This window comes from Camellia sinensis, chromosome 3 (genome assembly GCF_055761805.1).
Source record: "Camellia sinensis isolate YWXY chromosome 3, ASM5576180v1, whole genome shotgun sequence".
Taxonomy (NCBI): Eukaryota; Viridiplantae; Streptophyta; class Magnoliopsida; order Ericales; family Theaceae; genus Camellia; species Camellia sinensis.
In genome coordinates this window covers 216823427-216841241 of record NC_138963.1, presented here as the reverse complement: position 1 = coordinate 216841241, position 17815 = coordinate 216823427, and the positions used below count along the sequence as shown (strand labels likewise).

At 33.7% G+C, this 17815-nt stretch overlaps 2 protein-coding genes across 2 annotated transcripts; one reads left to right on the top strand and one right to left on the bottom strand.

Moving 5' to 3' along the window:
• Positions 1-3548: 3548 nt before the first annotated feature.
• LOC114286639 (6,7,8-trihydroxycoumarin synthase) lies at positions 3549-5553 on the top strand. Its single transcript, XM_028229817.2, has 3 exons — positions 3549-4224; positions 4383-4768; positions 4855-5553. Exons 1-3 carry the CDS (start codon positions 3735-3737, stop codon positions 5461-5463), a joined length of 1485 nt encoding a protein of 494 aa, XP_028085618.2. The 5' UTR covers positions 3549-3734; the 3' UTR covers positions 5464-5553.
• A 953-nt stretch (positions 5554-6506) lies between these two features.
• LOC114286661 (Regulator of chromosome condensation (RCC1) family protein) lies at positions 6507-16844 on the bottom strand. The gene is made up of 16 exons (XM_028229833.2): positions 16423-16844; positions 16220-16281; positions 16071-16138; positions 15316-15437; positions 14853-14958; positions 14677-14728; positions 13262-13379; positions 13143-13173; positions 13010-13033; positions 12707-12831; positions 10408-10489; positions 9105-9227; positions 8954-9007; positions 8813-8882; positions 7436-7469; positions 6507-7211 (listed from the first exon to the last, which is right to left on the bottom strand). Exons 1-16 carry the CDS (start codon positions 16607-16609, stop codon positions 6865-6867), a joined length of 1605 nt encoding a protein of 534 aa, XP_028085634.2. The 5' UTR covers positions 16610-16844; the 3' UTR covers positions 6507-6864.
• Between the last annotated feature and the right edge of the window lie 971 nt (positions 16845-17815).

The window sequence follows — 17815 nt, the reverse complement described above, 5'->3', positions numbered from 1 at the left end:
TGTTGTTCCTACTTGGGGTCGTGCAATATGTGTTTCATTAGTGGTCCTGTAAGGCAATGACTATCAAGGAATGGCCTTAAATGTGTAAATTGTCCATACAAGCTTGAAAGTGATATAGCCAGCATCACCAAGACTCCTTTTATACATGTCAACAAGTTCTTCATTTCTAACCCAAAACTCCTGTCACAAACACAATCACAAATTTCGCATTTTAGTATCCGAATTGATCAAAATCATCCATAAACAGAGAAGAAAAAAAAAAGAGAGAGAAATAATGGCAGAACTTGAAAAAAAATGGGGGGAAATCATACAAGCAATGCACTTGCTAAGTTGGATTACAGTTGCCAGTCGACCGGCGCTGGTCGTCCCCTTGGTCGACCTATGCTTTGATTACAGCTATAAATTCACCGTTGGACTGGCTAATATCAGATAAAGGAATTCATACTTTTTTTATTCAAATTTGATTAAATATTTGGTGAACCGTTGGAGATGCCTTGTGAAATTGCTTAAAAGCTGAAAACACATGAGAAAAAAAGTTTTTAAAAAAAGTGAAATATGTTGTGTAAACAACAACTTAAACTGTAGTAGAAAAAATTCATAAAACACCCAAAAACTGAAAATGGTAAAAATTTGAATACAAAAAAATAAAAAGTTGAAAACAACTTAAAAATTAGAAGAAAAAACTCAAAAAAAACCACCCAAAAGCAATAATAATAAACATAATTTCATTAACAGCTAATACAACAATTTAAAAATTAGAACACAAAAAAAAAAAGCCAAAAATAAACTGAAAGATTAAGGAAAAAAAAATCAAAAACCACCCAACATAAAAAATAAAAATTAGTTGAATTAATATATGAAAACAACTTTAAAACTATAATAGAAAAATTAAGAAAAACACGCTAAAATCCATTCAAAAGGGCCGAGTGGGAAAAAACAATTGAAGAGGAGAGTGAGAGAGACAATGAGCCGGTCGTCTCAATCAATCGATGGTGAGGTTGAGAAATAGGGTTCCAATTTGGCAGCAATATTTAGTTTAAAAATTGGCTATTTTAATTTATTTTTTTAATCTTTTATAAAAATATATATATAAAAGAATAAAAAGACTGATCTAATAATTTATAATAACTTTTTGATATTTTTAATTACTGTCCAAACAAGCCTTAACCAGTCAATTTAGCCACAAAAATGATGATATTCGGATTATTGTCTGCTTAATATTTTCTGCGACAACTTGTACATGTCGCCAAACATCGTACAAGTTGCAACAAAGCCCAACTTATCGTCAAAACATTCCAAACTATTCGGCGCCGACACTGCAATTTTGTTATAATTAAGAAGTTGTTTGGGATGTTTTAAATAAGTGTATTTTTTTGACTTTTTAAATTAAAAAGTTAAGGAAAAAATATGATAATTTGGGATAATTTTTTGACTTTTTACGAAAAAATATATATTAAAAAATTGTATAATTTAGGTGGTGTTTGGCAAGTTGGGTTGGGGCTAAAATAGCCACAAAAGACAAAACAGGCTATTTTAGCCACAACAAACAAAACATCACATCCAACCTATAATCATTACACTCTTCTCTCACAAAAAAAATCAAAAAAGTCAAAAAGCCAAAAAGCCCTTCCCAAACCAAACTTTTTAACCCATGCTAAAATAGCCAAAAAAGCCAAAAAATCAAAAAGTCAACCCACTTCCCAAAAGGAGGCTTAGTATATTGGAGAAAGGAGACAAGAATAGGGCGTACGGTGACAGAGTAGTGGGCAGAGGGTTGAATAGAATATGCTTATCTCTTTTTAGGGCATTGAATTGGATGGTGATATTCGCCCCGCAGGGGCCACCACGGGTCTTGTTTTGGTAATCGGAACCGTTCAATGTGTAGAACTCGTCGAGTACTATATGCTTGAAAAATTACATTGATCGGATATCAATAATTATTTAATCAGATTAGTTTTTTTTCAACTGTTAACAATAACACTATCTATTTTTTTATACAAAACTAATTTGATCATATAGTTATCAATATCCGATCAACGTGATTTTTTACAGGCATATAATACTTGACAAATTCTGCATATTAAAACGGTTCAGATTATCAAAACGGGACCCGTAATAGACCCTCACGGGCCGAACAGCACCATCCTTAAGCTTGCCTCCGCCTGTGTAATTTGTTTTCACCAAAGTCACGTAAGACAACTCACGTCAAAGTGAGTTGCACTTTTTTGTGTAAAAATAATTTTTTTTGATAAATAGTGATAACTTTTTAACTTTTTTAATAACTTTTTTACTTTTTTATCTTTTTCTGAAGATGTCAAACTAAGCCTAAGTTTAGAAAAAAAATATAGCAAATCATATAATTTTAACATAATTATTGAGTTTTCTTAAATTTTAATTTAAATAATGTTGAATTCATTTTTCATCAATATGATTAAGAATGGAAAAGAAACCAGATCTTATGAAATATATCGGGATATTTTAAAAAGATAGTTGAAAGTTTATTTTTTTGATTTTTTTTAATTTTTTAATTTTTTTTTATAAAAAAAAATTGAGTTAAAAGTTAAAAAGTGACTTTGAACTTAATTTTTAAAATAACTCATCAGGCGGCTCTACATGGTCTTACCATAAAAAAAAAAAAATTTAAAAAAGTTGTAATCGGATATGATGAATGATTAAGAATGGGAGAGAAGCCAGATGGCAGAAATATCATTTCAACCCATCAGTTCGCTCTGCATGGTCTTACCATTAAAAAATGTAATGTCATATGATGGATATGCTTGTGATTTATTAAAAAAATTATGTTTACCTAGAAAAATCACATATATTACACATTCAAATTAAAAAATAATAATTTACGGTGAGTTGATCGTAGATCAGGTTGGGTCGGGTGATATTCTATTTATCATCAGTCTGAAATTAAATGGATTGAAAAAAATCAATTCACATCTGTTTATCGGTTTAGCGAATGTAGATTGAACAAACCATACGGATTGGTGAATACATGCGATTGGTTTGGCGGTTTGAACATTACAAATTTTGGATATTTTTTCGAATATAATTCATTACTTTTACAATCTCCAATAATTAATAATTTGAAAAAATATGAATTATTTGTCTATAATATGTCATGGCACCACACTTGTATATTTTTAAGGTACTTTTTTCTATTTTCACGAAAATATATATTTTATTATTTCTATTTTATATTGTTACTTGTTAGCAATTCTTTTTTAATTTTTGTTTTGAACTTTATCTACAAGCGGATCATGTTCATGCGAGGGTACAAGATGGTTGATTCACCATCCGAATTGTATTAGCGAATTTTTTAAATATTTTATCTGCGTTCGTCCATCAAAACACACGCATCCACCAAAAATCAATCAAGTTGGATCGGATCGGCCGGATTGAATGGGTTGAACGGATCCATGATCACTCCTAATTTGAGAATAGAAAATTAATCACGTGTCATTTACGAATTTTATGTATGTATTGAATAGGTTACGATAATTAGATTGAAATAATTTTTTAAAAAAAATAAAATATATCAAGTCTCCAATACAATAAAAAATTTAAATTATCAGAACGAGACACATAATAAACCTACAGGGCCAAACAACGTGGTCCGTCCACAAAATGAACTGGAATGGAGCTGCCTCCTGTATAAAAAGACTAATCTCTTACTTCTATTATACAGAACAAGTTAAGGAAAGAAAGAAAGAAAAAAAACTCATAAGATGTTGCTCCTTTTCCTCATAGCTCTTCCCATTTTCCTCTTCTTTATTCTTCACAAACACAGAGTAAACAGACATGTTCTTCCACCAGGCCCTCCTGGGCTTCCATTCATCGGAAACTTACACCAGCTCGATAACTCCGCCCCTCACCGCTACCTCTGGCAACTCTCCAAGCAATACGGTCCTCTCATGTCTTTACGACTCGGCTCTGTTCCAACCCTTGTGGTTTCTTCAGCAAGAATGGGAAAAGAGGTCATGAAGACCCATGATCTTGAGTTTGCTAGCAGGCCTTCCATGGTTGGTCAGCAAAAACTCTCATACAATGGCTTGGACTTGGTTTTTACACCATTAAATGACTACTGGAGGGAAATGAGAAAGATTTGTGTTCTTCATCTCTTCAACTCCAAAAGGGTACAATCTTTTCAGTCAGTTCGCGAAGATGAAGTGCTACTAATGATCAAGAAAATATCTAAACAAGCTTCTGCGAAAAAAGGTAATATTGTTAGTTTCATAAACGTGATTGGAGTTATTTTCTGTATGTTTTTTAAGACAATTGGTGATCTAACATGGTATTAGAGTATTGATTCCATTCTCGATAATTCAGCTCATTTGCTAATAAGTTTTTTGGGACAATTGGTGATGATCTAACAGGTATTAACTTGAGTGACACAGTAATGTCTCTCACAAGCACCATAATCTGCAGGGTTGCTTTTGGGAAGAGGTATGAGGATGAAGGTCATGAAAGAAGTAGATTTCACAGCCTACTTAATGAAGCTCAAGCGTTGATGGCGACATTCTTTGTATCGGATTATTTTCCTTTAATGGGGTGGATTGATAAACTCTCTGGACTATATGGCCGGCTTGAGAAAAATTTCAAGGAATTGGATATGTTCTACCAAGAAATCATCAACGATCATCTTGATCCGAAAAGACAAGCATCTGAGCAAGAAGACATCACGGACGTCTTGCTTAAATTGCAAAATGATCATTCGTTTACGATTGATCTCTCTTTGGACCACATTAAAGCTGTGCTTATGGTGATCTGTCCCACATACTTTGAGATGTATTCTATAATTGATTTTTTTTCAACCTTGTAATTTTCTTTTCGTTTATTTTGTTGTAGAATATATTTGTTGCTGGAACAGACACAAGTGCAGCGACATTAGTTTGGGCAATGACAGCGCTAATGAAGAACCCAAAAGTGATGAAAAGGGTGCAAGACGAACTGAGAAATTTAATCCGAGAGAAAGGCTTTGTGGGTGAAGATGATATTCAAAAACTTCCATACCTTAAGGCTATAGTAAAAGAAACAATGAGATTGTACCCTGCAGCTCCATTGCTCGTGCCAAGGGAAACAACTCAAACAATTAAAATAGAAGGATATGAAATTCCATCCAAAACCTTAGTCTATGTGAATGCATGGGCCATTGGAAGGGACCCTGAAGCTTGGGACAACCCAGAAGAGTTCTTGCCTGAGAGATTCTTGGGAAGTGCTATTGACTTCAAAGGTCAAGACTTTGAACTTGTTCCATTTGGTGCCGGTCGAAGAGGTTGCCCTGGGATCTATATGGGTGCTGTGACAGTGGAACTTGCGCTTGCTAATCTTCTCTATTCATTTGATTGGGAACTTCCTGTTGGGATGAAGAAGGAAGACTTGGACACTGAGGTGATACCTGGTATAACAATGCACAAGAAAAATGCCCTTTACCTTGTAGCTACAAACCCTAATTAATGGGTATGAAAATAGGATCTTTTGTTCTAAAATATTGTCCCATGTAAGCTTGTTTGGTTTTGATTTTCAGAAAATTCTATTTTCAGAAAATTCTCATATTTTTTTTGTTTTTAATGAATTTTTTAATATTTTAAACATTTTTTTAAAAAAAAATGAGAAACCTAACATAAATCACTTAAAAAGTATAATATTTGTGAAAAAAATATTTTAAAAATTTACCAAATACCAAAAATACAAAAAAAAATTATTACATTTTTTGTATTTTTGTATATTTATTAATTTTTTAAAATATTTTTTTACAAATATTTTACTATTTAAATATATCTAAGTAAAGTGTTTCTAAAAAAATAAAAAAATTACTTAAAATTCTAAAAATATTCACTAAAAATAAAAATAAAAATAAAAAATACGAAGAATAAAAATCAAAAAATTTAATTTTTAAAAAAATAAATCCAAAAAACTGAAACCAAAAACATACCATATACTTCTTCTAGCTGTACAATTGTGGCTTGGAATTCTTGTATTTCAGATTTTTCATGATATCCTGTGCTTCTAAAAGTGCATTAGGTATGCAAAAACAGAAAAGTGAAAACTTTCACTAGATCCAAAGTGTTATGGGCGGCCAGACATCCATTTCATAGGCGTCAATTATTAGACTTTGAAGTCCGTTGAAAATCATTTTCATAGAAAGCCTCCTCCATTTATTGTTTAATTTACTCAGAAAATCCAATCGTGCACGTCATTGCAAACATCATTAGAAAGTGACAGTTTTGTAAATTCAATAGATGAGAGGGAGTGTGCATAATATCATTTTAACATCCATACATATTTAAATACAAAATAGCTACTGATAAAATAAACATTTCGTGTTCATTAATATCATTAAAATTATGGGTGTTGTAGAGGAAATCAACATAATTTCGTACATTCAATGCAAAAATAAATAAATAAAAATAAACATGGCCGATAAATAACAAAATACAATGGACGAAATAACAAACAATAACAAAATACCACCATGGCCGATAAATAACAAAATGCCATAAACAACTAATAACCACCAAGATATGTTGGTCACTGTTCTCATAGATAAAAGATTTGAAATCATTTCAATCAAAATAAACAGATTACGACCATTTCCCTTGACAAAATTGAAATAAAGATTCAAGGCAACCTCTTGTTACCAATTTCCGGCCATTCCTCATAAATTACATGTCAAATTAAGGAGGCACACATCATCAAATCACCACAAAAATATACTGAGCAGAATGCTGAAAGAATAGTTTCTCTTTTTTTTTCCCTTTTTTTTTTTGAAAGAAAAACAAAGGTAAATAAAAAAAAAAACAGCAGCCGCTAAGTAGTAGTACATTTTCGTACATTTCTAGAGAACAAAATTTCTCATTACTTCTTGGGTCTTCCCCTCTTGGCCAATTTTCCTTTAGCTTGAGTGCTCTGTGTGCTTTTCTTCTCGTTGGAAGGACGACCCCGGCCACGCCCACCAGCCTTGCCTCGACCTCTACCAGCCTTTCCACCTCGTTGACTCTTCTGATCTTCCTGCCCATTTACCTGCCCTTCGCTGTCATCGTCGTCGTCGTCGTCGTCATCATCATCACTATCCTCCTCTTCGTCCTCTGACTCTGATGAATCTTTTGACTTCTTCCTCTTAGTAGAGTTTTCAGATGTTTTAACAGCACCCTTTTTGGTATTTTTTTTGGCAACTGAACTTTTAGCCTCAGGTTCTACACTCCCTGCAGAAAGGTGCAATTCAAATCAATGACCTCACAAAGGCTGGTTAATTAATTCAGTGGCTATGTTTAAACTTTTAGTCCAAAAATGTCCTCCTGATGTGCAGGCCAGGTTAGTCAGCTAGAAACTTGGCCCTCCCTAAAAACTTATGAAGCATCAGGTACACCAATCAATTAGTAAAACAACTTAAACAATGCGACACAATGCAACTTCTACATCACTGTACCTTCCCCAGCAGCTTTGCCATCATAGACGTCAAGCTGTCAAACAACATGTGGGAGAATTAGCTGCCCTACACACGGCCATTAGCAGAAACTACCAAAACAGCAGTTTAAAACAAGTATGTAAAGGATAAAATAGTGTTAAATAACAAACATATTCCTAGAGTTCTGACTTTCAACATGATACAGGCCTATCAGGTTCCCAGTCAAACTTACATTTTACAACAAATCTTTCCAAAGAAAGAAGAAAAACCTACACCCAAGATCCTACAAAACCAAGTGTTGATAGGACAGTTGTGCAAAGATTTTGCTACGTATGAATGAAAATTTCATGCAAAAGATTTCTAAATAATACGAGTATATGTGACAGGCAAAGAGTGTCACAACAGAGTCCTTGCACTGCTAGTTTCATTTACAAATCCCATTGTATGTTTTCCTTATAATTCCAACTAACATTCTGCTAATAATTCTGCAAAGAAAGGACATTTAAATCCTATAGAATTTTATTTATTAAAAAAAAAAATTACTAAGGGCATGTTGTCACTTTTTTGTTCTCTATTTTTTGTTGGAAAAAAAATACATTTGGTTAAGACTTAAGTAAACCAATAAGAGCAAATTTTAATTTTTAAGAGTAAACATGAATCAGTCGACAAGGCACAGGAAAACACTACTCCCTCTGTCCCAAAATAATAGTCCCTTTTAGGGAATCCAACTTTTTTTGGTAGTACAATTATTGCACTTTAAAAAAGTTGATTTTCCAAAATTATCCTTTTGATAGTACATTTTTTGGGGAATATCAATGTCATAATTATACTTTTTATATTGTTTATTAATTTAAAAGAAGGGCAAAATAAGAAATTTATATTATTTTTGTACTTGATTTTTGAAGGACTAATATTTTGGGACGGTGAAAAATAGAATAAGGGACTAATATTTTGGGACGGAGGGAGTAACTTTTTTTATCAGTAAAAAGTACACAGCTTAGTAGACAAACGCTGTTTGTATGGGTGGAAAACATTTTTTACAGAATTTTTTCCAAAAAATGTTTTTTGGAAAAAAAAATTACTATGTTTGATGGTGGAACGAAGGTGGAGGTGGAGGTGGTCGTGGTGATGGTGGTGTGGTGGTGGAGGTGAGAGTGATGGTGGTGGAGGTGGTGGTGGTGGTGGTGGTGGTGGTGGTGTGGTGAATGGTAAAATTTTAGTCTGGAAAACATTTTCCACCTTTTAAAAGTGGGAAACATTTTCTACCCAAATAGGCCTATTTTCTATTGACCATAGAAAATGTTTTCCATTGACTTTCCTTTTCTATTTTCTAGCTAATGTTTTCCGCCCAAACAAACGGAGCATAAGAGGATTATGCATGTAGTGTAGAAGTCTTACCTGATCAAGTCGGTCACCAACATTCGTTCTGTCAACCACCACCATGGAATGGGCAGATCCACATGCAACACTATCGAATAAATAGCCCCCAGTGAGTATTTTAAGCATAAGATATTATGCATGTGCATGTCAAATACCAACCTGATGACGTGCATGCCCTCAAGAGTGTCAACTTTCTTGGGAACTGCAGAAGATCTACAGAGCATAAACAAACACAAAAGCGTAAAAACGTGATAATGGAGAGAAGCTCGAAGAGAAGAAGGAAATTATTATTAAAACAGATTATACTTACTTCTGTCCATAAGGTCCATATCCCAGCTCCCCAGACTGCGCATGACCCCAACTTATGCAGGAACTATCAGCACCAACAAAATGGTGCATGCTGCCTGAATCCATGCAACGTATATTCCAGCCACTGTAAAAGAACAAACAAATACTACAGCATAAGTTTCTATCCAGCCTCCTCCAACTCCAAGCATCTCTTCTCCTAGGAATCCTAACATGGTATGCAAACTAAAGAAATTCCTTGAAAAGCCTCCAAAACGACTAGGCATTTAATGCTTTGTTCACACCCAAAAGATTTAGCCTTCAAAACTTCATCCTAGGTGATGGTCATTCTATCAAAGACTGACACAAAACTATCCTTTTGATTCTTATCAAAGTGTATAGTATTATAGTATCTTGGTGGCATACTAGGAGGTAGATCCAGTGAAAAGATACTAGGATGTAACCAGCAAGCATGTCGTAGTCCCCTAGATCAAAAGCTAAAGAGTTAATGCTTATCAAAAAAAACCTCTAAGGAGCTGGGAACATACTCCGAACTCCCCCCAAAAAAAATACCTCTAAGGAGCTGGGAACATACTCCAGAACTGGTGATAGCTATCTCTATCTAATTGACACATGCTGCCAAACTTTTCCCCCACTCTGTTGATCCAAGCACCTAGATGATTTCAAATTATCCTTGTAGGAAACAAAGGTGCCCAATACCACATTAATTGGGTTCTATGATATTTCAATAACAGCTAAGTGCAGAAAGCTCCATAATGCACATATATCCGTTGATGATGTGATACAAAAAGCATTAAAAATTCAAAACCAACACCATTATGCGCACAGAGCACAAAACTAGGCACAACACTTGAATGAAGAGAATGACTAGTCAAAGAAGCACATAATTGCAATAGAAATTAATAAATGCAGCCATCAACAAACATAACAAGACAAACCAATCAAGTAGAAACCAATGAGTTGCAGTCTGTGTGGCTAGCCCTTTGGCCACTAAGTCTCTCCTAAGGGGAGGTCTTGGGTTCCACTCTTAGGGGTGGAATTGGAGGCGAGACTTAAGTTCTTGCAAGGTGAGGGTGTGAGTTCAACTCCTCCTAGATGCTAATCTAACAACTAACTTTCACCAATATAAAAAATAAAACAATCAAGTAGAAGCACAAATAACTACAGTTACTACAATAAAATTGAATTGAAATACTGGTCGAACAAAACCTAAAGCATCCCAATTTACTATAGATGTTTGAGATGTTTAAGAAGAAACTAAAAGAACAATAAGTAAGAAGTGATATAACCAAGGCCTAGAGTACTACCTTAAATCCATAAGAGGTTTAGGGTACATCCAATCATCACCAGAGTTCTTTATTTTGCCCCACATATACAACTGTCCTCCACCTGAAAAACAAAAAAGCTTAGGTTGCATTTGGTAGAATTTTCTAAATATGATTTGAGAATTGAGATACTCAAAAAAAGTTAAAAAGTCAAAAAATTACTCAAAAAGTTAAAAAGTTAACACTATTCACCAAAAGTCAACAATTATGGCTGCACAACTCCCAATTCTAATTTTCCTCTACAAACCAATTTTTATAATTTTTTATTACACATTTTTCCATAAAAAGTCAAAAAGTTAACCCAAACATCTATATTTTTTCCCTCAACTTTTAGTCCAAAAAAACAAAAAGTACACTTATTTAGGACACCCCAAACAACCCCTAGAATTGTATTTTGAGTTTGTGAGTTTTGAAATTATAATTTGAGTGTAGAAAATTTGTTTGGTGAATGAGTTTTGTAAAGAGTTTTGAATTGAATGAGAAATTTTTGATGTGACATACAATATTTGATACAAAAACTTACAACTCATAACCAAACATACAACTCAAAATTCTATTAAAGTTCATAAAAAATTTATAAAAATTCGGAAAATATTTTTTATTGAATATATAAAAATTAACATGTGTCAATTGCAAAAAAAAAAAAAAATTGCACAAACCGGCCAAACGACCGGTTAACCCAAATTTTCCCGCCTTCGACTGCGTTTTCAAAAGTGAGTTTGGAATTAATTTTTGAAAATCGTAAATAAGCACCATATTCAAATCGAGTTTTGGAACGTTCCAGAGCTCCGCCAAACAGAGCCTTAGACATTCAATACCAAATATTAAGCATGATAGCCTTACCATATCATGTATACTAGAAGGTTGGCACGCACTATGTGCGTGAGGCTTCATTAAATCTTTTATTATTTTTTTTTTATAAAATCCGTGCAACTAGCATAAAATGATACATCTAAAAACAGCCAGCAGACCCATAGGCACACTAAAAATACCAGATGGTGAACCAACATAAGCATTTTCCTTTTAAACACTTTACAGTTATTTTCTACACCAATCAAATACTTCTCATCTCCTTATTCTCTCTCCCACTTTCCTATTCTGTCTCCTACTCAATTTTTTCGAGTTCACTTCTAGCATACATAGAGAAAGAGAGAAAGACAAAGACAAAGAAACTGATGTCAATCATATCCAAAACTACATGCTACACAAACAAGTGAACAACTGAAATAGGATACTAATAGACAGAAGAAAAAAAAAAGAAAAAAAATACTGCATAGCATCATCACCTATCATGCCTTGTAAAGTTCAACAAATAATTTTTCAAATTGGCCTTGCTTCACACAATCTCTCTCTTAATAGCTACCACCTGATTACTTTCTTCTCCAAAAATATTGTAGGCTGTGGGAGTTGAATGATGATGTCGCCAGTGTGAAATTACCGTACATGTTCATTAACAAAACTAGGTATCTATTAAAATGGAATGGAAAAAAAGAAAAGAAAAATTTGTAGTCTCTTTTTCTTCATTTGGTTCTCCATTGCAAAAGAAAATAGAAAGGAGACAGAAGATTTCTTTTAAAACTATCTTCATGGGCCCAGCTAATTAGAAGAAATTTGGAGGGAATGGTGTTAGGTAAAACAAATAAGCACAAAGTACAAAAACCTACACAATATTTTGAAAAGTTTTTCTTTAATTTCTCTCCACTTTCTCTTATCAACCAAAGAAAATAAAATAATGATTTTTCTTCCCTTATCTCTCCTTTTATCTTTATTTTCCCTTCTCTTTCCCTTTCTCACACCTACATAATATTGAATATGGGGAACAATAAAACAGGTTGGCAAATATGATAGTATAGATATTGTTCAAACTTCAAAGTCTTCAGACAAAGCCAATGTCTACAAATAGGCAAATGCTAGTAAGTTCCCCAGGGCAACTGTTAATATTGGGAATGTGAGAAAAAGTAACTTCTTTTTTCTTTCTTTTTTTGTATAAATAAATAACTTGAAAAAGTGTAAAAAGATTATAAAGTGTGTTGAAATTCATTAAAAAAAATGTATTGAATTTCATGATAAGTGTCTCGTGATCTACATATTTTTGTCTTTTTCCTGCGCCCTAGGGGCCACTTATTAGCAAGCCCCTAATAAATATCATCTTTGTAACTTAAAAAGCACTGAAAAAGATGGTAGTTGAAACTTGAAAGCATTATAAACAAACCAACCAGAGAATTTTTATTGTCATATCCAATAAGATCTGCAAAACCAATAAAGAAGCAACAATGCCTACCAGCAGTACATGAAGAGTTAACAGAACCAGCTGAAATCACAGCATTAGGAGGTAGAACATTATTCCTTGTGAAAACATCAACACGACGAGGAGCCCACTCATCCTTCTGCTCTCTATGCCCAAGCCTATACTCACAACTTAAGTAGTAAGAAGAACAGGGAAAAGAAATTGGAAGCTATGTAAGATAACTCAAGTTTCATATCCAGTATATAGAATGCTTTGCTTTGCAATCCTCAAAAGCATTTGCTGAAAGCAAAAGCTTATAGAGTGGAAAATTTGAAATCTAAAGAAACAGCTACCAACCTTCCATAACCTCCAAAGCCCCATCTGGAAAAATGTGACCCATAAAAATTATCACTCACTGTATATTATCATAAGCCACTGAAGGGAAAAAGGAAAAAGAGAGGTGAAGAAAATGAGCTGCAGGAAAACTTACGTGTAAACAAAGCCATTCGAATCCACAGCAACTGGATGCCCAAAACACAAAATAGGCAAAGTGAATAATACTTGTACAGAAAGTTGAGAGAGAGATGATAAATAGGTCTCATGAAAAACCTGTATGATTTGTTCCGCAAGCAACCTTCACTATAGTTTCTCCAGAAAGAGAAGCTATTGCTTTAGGACGTGGTTGGGCTTCATAAGCAAGTCTAACCGAGCTATCTTTGGTATTGTACTGTAATGAATCAAACTTGCTATGAATATTAAAACAACAACAAATTAAGTGCATGAGCAGGGCACAACAAATGATTTTATATATTTTATTCTATACAGCCCTCATAGCTAGAATTCAAAAGGTTAGGACACTTGTCAATGTATTATGCACCCAGCATGGTCTCACCTGGTCTGGGGATGCATAAACATGTACAACGTTCACTGCTTTCTTGTCCGATGAGCAGAAAGCAGCTGAAGTATACTCTATGGTGAGACCACTAGACAATTGTAATCATTCCTTATTAAATGACATACGTCACTCTCAAGCCCAGGAGCAGATTTTAAATACTTACGTTACAATATTTCTCATATCACACGTACAAAAAAAAGACAAATATCACACATCATTCAGACTATTTCATTTCTTACAGATATGAAACCTAATAATAATCTTACACGGGCCTCGCATAGAGAAGCATTAAATCATGAGATATAATAAAAATAGCAAGAACATAAGATATACCAATCATGCAGGCCACAGAACAAAAGCCACAATATCTTTAGAAGGTTGGCTAATTCCAACCACGATAAGCCTGAGAAGCAGGAGCAGCTACAACAGTAACTTGAGATTAAAGATTACTGGAAGGTTATCAACAGTCGATATCATCAGTTCATCACTAGATTTTCAACAAATCTACAATATAATTGTTGACCAGGACATACACATATTGACTGCTAAATATGTTCAGATATTGAAAATTATACATGCTATACACATTAAAGTTGTGTTTGGAAACGTTTTACAGTTATCATTTTTTCACAACAAAAAAACAGGAAACATGTTTTTGTTAAACAAAAACATATAGGATGTTGTATTGGAAACAAGTTTCACCCCCTCCCCATTCCTTTTCCCACATAAACAAATAACATATGTTTGCGTTACCAAACATGTTTCCCATGCTTGTTTTCATTTGTTTTTGCGTTACCAATCATTTTTCCCAATACAAGTGAAAACACTTTTTTTTCAAATTTTTGTCAAAATTATAGAATTTTTTGCCACTTTTTCACAATAAATACAGTCCTCAAACATGTTCTATTTACTTTTTTCAAAAATTGAGAAAACAAAATGAAAAAAAAAAAAAAGAAACAAGAACGTTATCAAACAAGCCCTAAGCCTTTTGTGTCAAGTTTCAATGATCACTCCATTATCTGACTTCAAATCTGATGGTACACATAACATAAAAATTAAAAAATAAAAAATAAAAATAAAAAATAAAAAACTAAAGGAAACCTAAAAGGGCCATTTATCTTCAAGATACCTCGTTGTCTGTCCCATGCCCAAGTTGACCATATTGCGGAAGACCAGCAGTCCTAGAAACCAAGAAACCCAGGGAATTTCAGTAGAAATTGGAGTATGATGAGAACTTACAAAAATCAAGAACTCAAAAATATGTGAAGTTAGAAGTAGAAACCAACATAAATTTACAAACCATACAATATAGAAGCTCCTTCAACAGAACTTAACCACACAGTAAAATCTGCCCCACAAACAGCATTTTTTATTTCGGAAACAAGGCAGCGTACAGGAGACGACTCAATTTCTACAAGAAGACAAACAAGAATGTCATTTGATGTATAGTACAATTTAATGCATAATAACCCTAAAAATGAACAGATTATGGTGGTTTGGTCATGTACAACAAAGACTGATAAATGCAACAATAAGGCAGGGGCATATGCGCGACGAAAAATATTAACTGAGCATATAAAATTGACAGAATGATGAAAAATATGCATGTAGCCAAACCCAATTTGATACTCAAGCGTACTGTTTGGTAAGGTTCCAACTAAGTTACAATTGTTTTTATCCAAAGTGCAACCATTCCCTATATTCTTTTGCAAGTGTCAGCATTAACATCATAAGATGTCACTAAGCCAAACCTCAGAGAAAAACCCACCACTCTTTGCTGAACCCGAACCCAACTGTCCATGTTTATTCCAGCCAAAGGCAAATGAGAATCCATCGTTAGTTACCACCACAGTATGGCTCCTACCAGCCCCTGCTCCAATGATTTTATTCCTGGAGGGGAAAAAAATATATATGTCAAGTATTTTCCAATAGTAATGTGGAGTTCAAAGGCATATAACTCAGGTAACTGGCAAAAAGCTAGATTGTTTGACACAAACTCCCACATTCCCCCAAACCACGCCCAGTTCTTTCTTAAAATTTTAAATTCTACTACATAACTACCTATAAAATCATATGACCCACATTTCACCATTTCAAACCCCAAAACGATAGGTGCATAATATCACTAGCACAACCAAATTAAACCAAAGACTGAGAGATGAGACCAACTAGCAGCACATCAGGAACTCAGCTATACTCTTCCATTGCAATCATTTATTGCAGATGTATGTGAGACCAACCCTCTAATGTCCCACATGTACATGGTGGATGAATGTACTCAACCCTGGAAGATTTTTTCAACATGAATAATCTTTTTCCAGACCAAATTTATGAAAGGGCCACTGCAAATGCCATAGCAGCACCCACTAAAAAATAAAACAAAAAAAAAAATAAAAGAGAGTAGCAGAATCGAGAAAAGAACTTTCCTAAACATTCTCTTATTAAATCGAAAGAAATACAGTAAAAACACAACAATCCTATTAAAAAAAAAAACACTTCCATTGTCAGACCAATGCAACATACTTGGATAGTTCTGAGACAACTGTGGGTCTATCGCGCTGAATTGTATCGCCATGGCCAAGTTGCCCTTTCTGCACATACATACATGATTAATAAGTTTAATACATAATACAATGATTATTAACTCCGTAGTTTAATAAAATTAAGCGTGCCTCGTTACGCCCCCAAGTATAGCAACGCCCTTCAACATCCAATGCCACACAGTGACAAGAAGCTACATACATCAACAACAAAACAAACACCAATAAACCCACATTACTTGTAGAAATTGACGATAGATCAAATCATATTTTAGTATAAAATAAAAAAAACCCAAAAGAGTAAAGATTTGAAGAACAGAGCGAGAGTTACTCACCACAACCAGAGACGACCATCCGAATGTCGACGCCGACGAACGGTCGGAGACGAGTGGGAGAGACCAAGTTCCCTTCCATGGACCCCTTGCGGCGACCTATGGTGTCCCAACACGTGGCGCCGCAGAACAACAGCTCTCCTCCCTTCACCGCCTCCGCCTCCTTCACAACCTTCTTCTCCTCCGCCATCTCCGGCCAACTCCGACGAACTAAATTCAAAACAACCAAATGTAACGGCTAGTTGAGCGGAATCGGCGGAGAGAGATTTAGCCCTAGATCGGAGATTGAGAACAAAACGAAACCCTAAAATGGGTGCTATAAAAAGGGTGAGAAGAGGGGATTTGTTTGGGTTTTCCGAGATTGTGACTTTATTAATATAAGGATATAAATTGCGGATTGGATACATTTGATTGTACATTGGTTTATCTATTTTTATTTTCATTTTTTTTCTTTTCAAATCGTTTTATTTTTGTAGTCGCTATCACTAGATTTTCCTTCTTTTGGATAGGATGAGCTTTTATTCAAAAATGTTTGGGCAAAGCACCAATAAATTGTAATTATTTGATTTTGTCTTTTATTTTATAGACAAACTAGTCTACTACTCGTGTTATGCACGGGATAATTATACATATTTATATTTATTTTACTTTTTTTAATATATAAATTATATTTTTTAAGAGTTTTTATAAAAATAATTTAACAATCTTATTACTAACCATAATATACAGGAAAAATTAAAAAGGCTACTGCAATAACTATGCATGAGTTGTATCTATAATTATTTGTATGAGGGGATTTTAAATGTTAATCAGGTATTTTGACCAAATCAATAAATGCAGGCATATGGGTTTTAAAAGTTAATAAATGCTGATTAGGGAATTTTAACCAAATCGATAAATGAGTTTTTTTTTTAAATCAAAAATTTAGAAAATTAAGATTGAAATATTTGAGCTCCCACAACGCTTGGGGTTCAAAAATCCCATTTTTGTTAATATATTTACAATCTATACTATATATTAAGTAAAAGGGAGTTTTTAACCCCAAGCCTTGTGGGAGCTCCAATCTCCCAATCTAAATTTTTTGATTTTTTGATTTAAAAAAAAAAAAAACCTTAGCATTTATTAACTTCTCTCAACCTCCAAGTCTTACCCTCATAATAACACTTTAATGCATTAAGAACAAATATAAAAAAAATTCTTTGAAATCCAACACATATGAATTCCTTGAAAAGTCCCAACACATATGATCATTATCCCTCATAATAACACTTTAATGCATTAAGAACAAGTATAAAAAAAATTTGAAAAGTCCAACACATATGATTATTGTCAAAATATTAAATTTTAATATAATATAATAAAAAAAGGACATTTAATTCCTTAAAAAGTCTAACAC

Excerpts from the sequence above, each read along its gene's own strand:
- LOC114286639 (XM_028229817.2), top strand. The coding sequence starts at position 3,735 with ATGTTGCTCCTTTTCCTCATAGCTCTTCCCATTTTCCTCTTCTTTATT. Across the intron at positions 4,225-4,382 it reads ACAAGCTTCTGCGAAAAAAG|GTATTAACTTGAGTGACACA; the intron begins GTAATATTGTTA and ends ATGATCTAACAG. Across the intron at positions 4,769-4,854 it reads ACATTAAAGCTGTGCTTATG|AATATATTTGTTGCTGGAAC; the intron begins GTGATCTGTCCC and ends ATTTTGTTGTAG.
- LOC114286661 (XM_028229833.2), bottom strand. The coding sequence starts at position 16,609 with ATGGCGGAGGAGAAGAAGGTTGTGAAGGAGGCGGAGGCGGTGAAGGGA. Across the intron at positions 14,959-15,315 it reads TTCGGGTTCAGCAAAGAGTG|AAATTGAGTCGTCTCCTGTA; the intron begins GTGGGTTTTTCT and ends GTCTTCTTGTAG. Across the intron at positions 12,832-13,009 it reads GGCTTTGGAGGTTATGGAAG|GCTTGGGCATAGAGAGCAGA; the intron begins GTTGGTAGCTGT and ends TTGTGAGTATAG.